Source organism: Corapipo altera, unplaced genomic scaffold, assembly GCF_003945725.1.
Source record: "Corapipo altera isolate COAL_440 unplaced genomic scaffold, ASM394572v1 2b, whole genome shotgun sequence".
Lineage (NCBI taxonomy): Eukaryota > Metazoa > Chordata > Aves > Passeriformes > Pipridae > Corapipo > Corapipo altera.
The window spans coordinates 16,029,988-16,039,185 of NW_020884874.1; the positions used below are offsets into that span (position 1 = coordinate 16,029,988).

Here is a 9,198-nt window from a genome sequence, read left to right on the forward strand (position 1 = left end):
GCACTGTGAGTGGATACTAACCCACTGAAAGGTAATTAAATCCATACATACTTGGAAGTCACAGAGCAAGACATACACAGTGCATTACATGAACTGATTAGATTGCAATCAGCTAATTTGTAAACGTACTTGAACTTCCCCAGCGGAGGATCTATTTGTAACCGAGACTGCATTAATCAAAGGCTGATTAAAAAAAAAGGAAAAACCCAAACAAGATAATTCTAAATATTTGGTCCTTGACACAAACTCTGATCTGGGAGGTAAATATGCTCCCTGCTCTATCTAAGTGGTCCTGGGATTCTCAGCAATGAATGCACAGGAAAAAAATCTGCTGGCAGAATCAGTGATCTTACAGAAGGAAACATAATGCACAGAATATAAAACAAAGTATTTATTATAGCTACAGCATTTAGGAGCACCTCAGGAATGCGGACGAGATGTAGCAGCTATTTTTTTATTCCTTTCTGTGTTAATCAGAGATACAAGCTGAAGTATTTCTGGGTGAAAAAACTTTCCTGCAAAACAAAAGAAAGGGAAATTTAATGAATAAGGCTGTCATTTTCCCACATGTGAAAGGCTGGCATTGGAATGATAGCAGTGATATCACTTCAGGCTCAGAATAAATGTCAAATTATTTAAGAAAGTGAATACTCACAGTTTGATCCAACTATGGAGTAACAGTAGTTACAGCCCTTCTTACCAAAAAGCTTATATTTTGTGCCATATTAAGACCTTAAGAGCTGAAAAAGGGATGCACCCTGACCAAGATAATCCGATACTATGTATCCTGCTACAGGAAACCACTCCAATTACAGGTGCACTTGGGGTGTATGCTGTAGGCTCTACTCAGACACCAGCTCAGTTTAGTTTACTGAATTGTGGTAGGAGGGTAAAGATGTCAGTTAGAAAATTAGGTATTCCAGCTTTGTTTATGTAGTCCTTTTTTTCCGTCTTCCCTAATCAACCTATTACATTTTTCAGAGAGCTTATTATTTCCCCAAGGAGTCACTGAAGTATAAATGGGACTTGTCAGGAAGTGTCTGGTGACTGCTAGTCCTCTTCCCGAGTTTGTCTACCCCTAGTTTTTTTCCAGGACTGGTTGACTTAGTCACAAGTTCTCTTCTGGTGTTCAGCTCCCTTGCTAAAATTATAAAGATTATTATTTTACCTATTTCAACTATCAGTTTATTTTGCAAAGGATGAAAAGCAATGGATAGAATAAAAGGTAATACAATTGCAGCTAAACCATTTCACTGAGGTGGTTCTCACATACATGAACCTTAGGCAGGTCACACACAACCACAGCTCACGTAGAGATAACAAATGCTACTTCACTGGCTCATGAAACACTAATAGAGTAGAAACAAGCTGCTGTCAGAGCATCTGTGAAGGCTGAAGACTCCTTTAGGCCTCCTCTGATGTTTCAGGGAGTTTCTTAAACACATGCAAGTGTAATGAAAGCTGGGCCTCTGTCTAGATAAAAAAGTGATCTAAAAGGAATTTGGCATAAATGAAATTCAGGCTCAATATCTATAGACAAATATAAGGTATTTTCACACTGATTAAGTTTCCCTCAAAATGTTTAGGGTACTTGAGCAATGAGTAAAATAACTAGTTCTCACTTGCTCTGAATGTCTGTCAGAAAAAAAGGCGATTTATCTATTTCATTTATGAAAGAGGAAAAATAAAAAGCCCAAATGTCATACCAGCAGTTGAATCATAAAAATCTTGCAATCTGCCAGGTGTATTTTCCAATTCTTCATACTCAAATGCTTGTAGTATCATCTCACACTGATCCAACTGTTTTACAAACTTGGCTTCTGCAGTAGACTGGTTTTCATATTCCTGAAAAGATTTGAAGTTATAGGAAAATAATTTTGTTTCTCTGAAACAAAGTATTAAAAGCTCTTTATGTATCAAGAATTTTCTTCATTAGTACAAGCCACTCCATAAATATCCACCGCAGTTACATCTTTCACTTTGTTTTTAAGACGCTATTCAGCAAAACACAATATGTGCCAAATTTATATTAAATGTAATGGGACTCAGAACACAATTCTTTTGCATAATCTAAGTCTAAATATATCAATTGTTTTGGCTGAATCAGGGATGATACGGAAGCAACCCTGCACCATATACAAGTTAAACAATAGGTTCCATTTAATAACATTTTACATATAAAGATTATTTGAGGCCTGGCTTAATATGAATTATCACAGAGTGTGCCTATGCATTGTCATCACCTATTTTTAAGACCTATTTTGCACTTTTCTCCACTACTTGCTGTTTCCATATGGAGCTGTTCTTTACATTTCTCCTGTCATTCCTTCCTAATCTTTTTGGTCTAATCTGTCTGAGCTGCTTATGTTCTTATGTCTCTCCCAAGAGATAGGAAGAGGAGTGGTTGAGGGGTTTCCCCCCCGTCAGACTTTAAGTCCTTTAATCTCTGGGCTATCTTTTCCCTCTCTACAGTAATCATCAGCATATATTTGTGAGTTATTCCCATTTCTAGTCAACTTGAACAATGTTGCTGTCATTTGCTTCCAGTGATGGCTGCAGACAGGTTTGCCATTTCATTTTCTCTGTCACATTGCATGTGATGTCTCATTAGCTGGTCTTCTCCTGACTTCCAAAATCAACCCCAGGAAAAAGGTTTTTTTCTGTGCAGGTTACCAATCACCTTGATACCCTCTGCAGGCCGACTCCATTCATCATCACCATTAATCAGCCTTAAGTACACACCATCCCATCTGTGCTCCCAGATCCACAGAACCTGTGACTCACAGCAGTTCTGCAGATAAGAGCAGCACAAGTACAGGAAGAGGTTTTCCTACTGACCAAAATACATGCCATCCCTTTCTGCATCTTAAGACAACAGCTGTGGTGTGAGTGTCATCACAGTGGCAAGATCCTGGCTTTGTAATTCCAGCACAGGTAAGCGTGAGTCATTTCCTTGTCTGACATACTACTAGGAGCCTGTACTTAGGCTTATTACTTTACCTTTGAAGTCAAAAATCCAGATTTTGATAGCCATGACTGACTCATTTACTATTCTACTTGGATTTCAATGATACTTGGAATTTTCAGTTACATTTTGATTGTTAGTTTAGTAATCAATTTCACTTCAATGTTTTATCTTCTTTTTCTCCTTTCAACCTGAGTTTGTTTGCCTTAAATACTACTTCTTATTTTCTTAAATCTATTTCTACTATTTTTCTTTTTTTTTTTTGGGGGGGGGGGAGTGGGGTGCTCCATCAAAGACAACAAACTCTTGTGAGCATTACAAAGGAGAACTTCAGGAGAAGAACAACTAGGACTGTTTTCCTGTAAAAGTCGGACCCACCACCAGCAATTAAACTGCGAGTATCAATCTGCTACCAACCTCTTTGTGCCATACAACCCACCAGATCTTATTCATACCTCAGCTCACATTACCCTCAAGAAACATCAGTTACTATATGTGCAACTGTGTACAGTGCTGAAATAAACACTGTTTCTTCCCCAAAGGTGTTTAAGACTGAAACAACAGCACACTTTGGAAAAACAGTAACTAGTCTTTCCAACGCCACAGGCCATCTTTTAAAAATTACTCCCATGCTTTTGCACTTGAGAATAAAAAAGCAGGACAGTGCCAAAATGTGCTGACTCGTTTACTTTATTATTTTTTCTAACATATTCTGGATTGTTATAAAGCGAAAATATATGAGGCATCTTTCTGCTGCCTCTCCCCTCTACACCTGCAGAGTGCCCACCAACACAGCCCAAAGCAATAGTCCTTGTAAAGCAGAAAGGCAAAGAGAGGCAGAGACAAGGGTAGAGCAGTGCAGGAAGAACTGCTAAGAGTATCAACAGATCTTGCCCCACCACTGTTCATCTCTGGTCCATAACTTTCTTCACTCACAAAAGAAATCACAGGGAAATGCCTCTGGCTAGGTGAGAGCAGAGTATCATACCAAATGATTGGAGGCTTCTTATTTTCTGCCTCTTTCTTTTCTTTTTAAGAAGCACCTAGTTGTTTCACTAGGGGGACTACATATGAATGTTAGATTTTTAGGTTATCCTCGCTGTTATGTGGGTTGCACTCATGCTATGCATTGCAGACTCAATGCCAATAAATTATCCCGAAGGTAGAAACAAAGACCAAATGATCAAAAGTGCACATATATTAAATTATGGTTAATGAGAATGATGAAAAGCTAACACACTGAAGAACTGACTCCATAGTGAACCAGCTCTTATACAATCATAAGACTGAGACCAGCAAATAAAAATACCAGTTCTACAGGACTAACCTTATCTATCAAAACCTCATTTTCCTCAATTATAACAGCTTCCCAAGGGAGAAGGAACCAGTGCTCAGTAAAAAAATCCATACACTTTATTTCTCAGATCTGATGATGGTGATTTACCCTCTTTACCCTGAAATATAGCTCTGAGAACACATTCTCACTGCCTGTTCACCAAACGACTATAACAGGGGAAAAAAAAACACAAAGCAAAACAAAAACCCCACAAACAAACAGGGTGTTGTAACAAAAGGCAGAAATTGGATGCAAATATCTGGAATTTAAATACATTCCAAGCAGAAAAGCAAGAATATCAATATAAGATACAGAATCAGGTCATAAAGTCCAAGTAAGATAGAATGCTTTGTTTGCAGCAACATGTGAATGAGAGGTTGTGGGTACACTTGTCCTCATGTGACTGTATGTTAGAAGATGAAACACAGTAATTATAAAATTGAATTTTTTGGAAATAATCTAATCATCCCTCATTTACAAGTATAAAAGATCTTATCAATTAACTGCATGAGTTCACATAAAAAAGTTAAATCACCTTCAAATACAGAAGATACTTTCCAATCCTTTTAAGGTACACAAGGCAAGAAATCCATAGTGTTTGTAGAAAAGCGCTGGTTTGTGTCATATTTAAGTTCAAACTTAAGTTTTAATTTACTTTAACATTTTAAGTTACTACTGAATATTTTAGCCTAGTGGGCTTTATAATAAAGAAACAGAAATCACAGAAATTACTTGTATAAAAAGCAGAGAATAATCTGTGGCGTCATCAGCTCCCATTATTTTCTTCCTGTATTAAAAGCTACAAAGGGCCAGATGTGAACAAGAGATAATGTAATAAAAAAACCCAGATTTATACCCAAGTGAGCTGGATGTAGAGGACAAACCCTTCTTTCAGCTGTACAAATCAAGCCCTGGACAGGTTCATCTAGAACTCTGAGAGGCCAGAGGCCAAAACTGGTTATTTTGGCAAAGTCCAGGGTTTCTGTTAGACATGGATTCTAAAATGACCTTGACTCATACCATTAAACTTTATCTCCTAAGCAAATGAATCTAGCTTTCTGAGGTCAAAATAAGAGATGGCACAGTTTCACAGGTACACAGGAAGAAGAGACTTGGTCACCCTGAATTTTACCATAGGATTAAGAGAATGCAAGCTTACTTCCCAGAGTTCATAGATTTCTTTTCTGAGGTCCTCTGATAGAAGCTGGGTCAGTTCTTGCATAGCTGCCTGAAAAAAAGAGGCCATTTCCATTTACCTATCTTTTGAGCGAGCACATTTCTATCACTGTCTTTTCTGAATAATTATCTACTTGTTACCAAGTTTGTAGAAACATACACTAGACAGAATATTATTGTACTGTGTTGGCATGGCAAGGTTTTGGTGGGGGGAAGGGAAGAGGGCTACAGCACTGGCCAAGGCCAAGGTGGTAGCACCTTTGGAATAACATATTTAAGAAAGGAGGAAAAAAATCCTGTGCAAATGCACTCCATTGCCCCCCACCACTGAAGCATCAAGGTCTTGTTCCTTCCCACCTCCTTCCAGCTCTGGAGCTCATCAGATTTCAAGGTTATCAGGTCAAAATTACTTACCTGGAAGAAAACCCAGCCCAACCCAAAAAACTTCCCCCTCAAAAAACCCAAACTTTTTTTTTAAATCAAGTTCATTTTCTGCTGCCTTAGCCTTGGGCAAGACTTGCTGGTTAGACTTACTGCACAAGAAGCAAACTTCAAAACCAGGTCAACATCGGCTGTAGAGCAAAGGGGGAAAAAGAACTCTGCAGTGGAAGCAGAATATTGATAATTCCCCTCAAGCCACCTCCTGAAGTTGCCACCCTTCCTGTATTTTTTCAACAAAGTATTTCAGAATCATCCTAAATATTTAATGCTTTACCCTTCTTCCCACAAAGCAAAGTTCTCAATGAGTGAAATGAGAGCAGGAGCTGAAAATACTCAAGAAAACTTTTTAAACATACTTAGGCATCAAAATACCTTTTTCCTTGCCTAAATTCAAATCAGAATTCTCTCTAGACAAAAGTTGAAGCCTGATTCTCAGTGATACAACAACCTTTAAAGGCTTCTAGGAAAGATTTTTTTTCTGTTCAGTGTTTTGAAGCTCTTCAGAGAGTGTAACATAATGCTTCAGTGATTATTCCCCTCCCTCTTTAATGCTTATCTGTTTAAAACTTGGGATTAGGGGGGCTGTGACTAACTCTAGGAGTAAGCTTTTTGCTAAGAAAGTGGAAACTACAGATCTATTCATATTCAGTGTTGTTGAAGTAATATCTTTACTGACTGTAATTGTGGTATTTCATTTTTTCAAGGTACTTCCTAGCATGTTCCTACACTGAACAAAAAGGCTATCACGAGTTTCTGAGGCGACACGTTGCCCTCTAGCTGTGGCTACAGAAGTGGTTTACATTTTCTTCAATTTTCTTCAAATAATGCCACAAACCAGAAATGACAAACCAACAGTTTGGATATGTACAAGACCAAAAATAAAGTAACTCTAGGCATGCTGCACTCACAACAACAACAATAACAACAAAACAAACAAACAAAAAACTAACAAACAAACAAAAACAAACCCAAAACAAAACAAAAAAAGACACCTGTGTCTGGAGTCCCGTGCAAAAGGTTTCAATAAAGTCTTTGTCACAACTGCACGATCTGGCACCACACATATGATCTGACATGAACTGTCATCCATCCCAGTCAGTGCACCCACACCCTGCTCTCTACCTTTTGGTAAGGCTGCTGAAATGACTTATTCAGGCTATCAAAACTACAGTTAGTTTGGGAATAAATGGCCAAGATGAAGATTACTTTGAAGGTTCCCCTGTCATAACTTTGTACTTGGTGATGTTAAGGATACAAAAATCACAATGAGTTGAAAATTGTAGTTGGTTGTGGCAGACTTGTGTAATGCCAATGACAGTATTATATTGCTTAGTGTCCCCTCACCAAACCATTAAAAACATACAGAATGCTTTGCAGATGTGTTTTCACACCTTATGTCCATACCTCTTCTCTCCTGTGTTTCTCCTCTTTTGAGATATTATCTGCAGGAGCAATATCTCCAACAATGCATTCAGCCATATCATGAACCAAAGCTAATCGTATGCATCTGACAAGAAGCAAAGACAGAATAATTAGCTTTTCAGCATTTTAAGTTAAATCTTGTTATCCACAAAGCTAAGAGATGACAGAATTTATACCCTTCCTATATTATGCGGGTTGGCTGGAGTTTTTTTTAAACTTTACATTTTTCACTTCTTTGCCATGGGAAGTAGTTTCTACCCAGACATGTTTTTCGTTTCTGATTTCTAGCTCCTGCTGCTTGTAAATATAGATTTAAATATAAATACACCACGTACCAGAGCATAGCATTCAAAGGTCATGTACTTAGCTTTTGTACATTTGGCTTTCAGAGATGTTGTGATAATTAACTATATGATATACTTCAACAGGTAGAAGGTAATCTGATTAGAGCCATTTCAAATTCATTATATAATCTGACACTCACAGCTCTATGGCTATGCCAGTCTGCAGCAAAATGCTCAAAAAAGCCTTCACATCAGCTTCTGAAGGGAATAAGCAAGCATGATCCTGTAGTGGACTCAACAACTCATTAAATAATGAAGCTTTCTCTACTGTGCTAGAGGTTTACTGAGGCTCCTTAACTGCTGCTGAATACTAGTTCAGTCAAAATCCACGTGGTGTATGGCTTTGCCCTTGCTGTCTGTTGCTTCAGACTATGTTCAACGAGTATCTTCAGCTTGCTTACTTACGGCTTGAGAGAAGGCCAGCTCAGAGCCTCTGCACTAAGGACTTGCCTCTGCACTCGCAGTCTAGCAATAGAAGTTTTTAGCCCCTTTCAGTTCTCCAGGTAAACAGCACCCTGTCCAAAGGATGGAGGGAAAAAAAGAGGGGAAAGGTTTTCAAACTCCTTCAGTGTGTTTTAGAAGCTCTTAGGACGACAGCTCTTTTTAGCATTTGGTCTGCAACTCTCCCTCAACATTAACACATGGTCTTGATAACTAGAGGCAGTCTCACCTGTCCTTGTTAAGGGTTTTGTCTTCAGTCACCAAAGCCATCATTGCCATCCTGTACATATGATCGGATACACTCTCTGGCTTCGCCACGTTCCTGTACACCCATCCTGTCCGTGGTACTCTCTGCACGAGTGTCACAGAATCACTGAATCAGTCAGGTTTGAAAACACCTCTGAGATCATGGAATCCAACCTCTGGCAGGACACCACCACGTCTCCTAGACCATGGCACTGTAAACGTTAAAATTCTTGGAACTGAACTACCTCTCTTCAGAGAGACCAGAAGAAATTTTGCCCCACCGTGACCTCCACGCGCCGGTGAGCCTCGATGCTTTCAGGAAACACCTGCCCCAACGACCTGACCGGGCTCCCCAAGACTGTGCCAGAAGCACGGCCCAGCAGCAGCCGAAGGGCCAGGGCACCCTACCCTGCCCTGCCCTGCCCAGAGCCCCCCTCTCCTCGCCGCAGCCCCAGCCCAGCCCGGCCCGGCCGCCTCCGCTCCGGAGGCGCCGCGGCGGGGCCGCCACGCACACCTCGGGCGGAGGCCCCGGCTCTCCGCCGGCCTCCACCGACTGCGCCCCCGCCGCTGTCCGGGCACTGCCGGGGAAACCGGCCCCGCGGGAGGCCGGCGGGCACACGCACACCCCCGCGGGCACACGCACGCTCCGGCGGGCACACGCACGCTCCGGCGGGCACACGCACGCTCCGGCGGGCACACGCACACCCCCGCGGGCACACGCACACCCCCGCGGGCACACGCACACCCTCGCGGGCACACGCACAGCCCGGCGGGCACACGCACACCCTCGCGGGCACACGCACAGCCCGGCGGGCACACGCACACCC

General features: G+C 40.9%; 1 protein-coding gene across 2 annotated transcripts; it reads right to left on the minus strand.

Moving 5' to 3' along the window:
- Positions 1-370: 370 nt before the first annotated feature.
- Positions 371-8,796, minus strand: HDDC2 (HD domain containing 2). 2 transcript variants are annotated; one of them, XM_027633380.1, is made up of 5 exons: positions 8,355-8,785; positions 7,323-7,425; positions 5,461-5,529; positions 1,707-1,845; positions 371-515 (listed from the first exon to the last, which is right to left on the minus strand). In XM_027633380.1, exons 1-5 carry the CDS (start codon positions 8,411-8,413, stop codon positions 421-423), a joined length of 465 nt encoding a protein of 154 aa, XP_027489181.1. In that variant the 5' UTR covers positions 8,414-8,785; the 3' UTR covers positions 371-420. The 2 variants fall into 2 exon arrangements, with proteins under 2 accessions (XP_027489181.1, XP_027489186.1); XM_027633385.1 differs by lacking the exon at positions 5,461-5,529 and having other exon boundaries at positions 8,355-8,796.
- Positions 8,797-9,198: the final 402 nt, after the last annotated feature.

Excerpts from the sequence above, each read along its gene's own strand:
- HDDC2 (XM_027633380.1), bottom strand. The coding sequence starts at position 8,413 with ATGTACAGGATGGCAATGATGGCTTTGGTGACTGAAGACAAAACCCTT. Across the intron at positions 5,530-7,322 it reads AGAAACACAGGAGAGAAGAG|GCAGCTATGCAAGAACTGAC; the intron begins GTATGGACATAA and ends TCTTTTTTTCAG. Across the intron at positions 516-1,706 it reads TTTTTATGATTCAACTGCTG|GAAAGTTTTTTCACCCAGAA; the intron begins GTATGACATTTG and ends TTTGTTTTGCAG.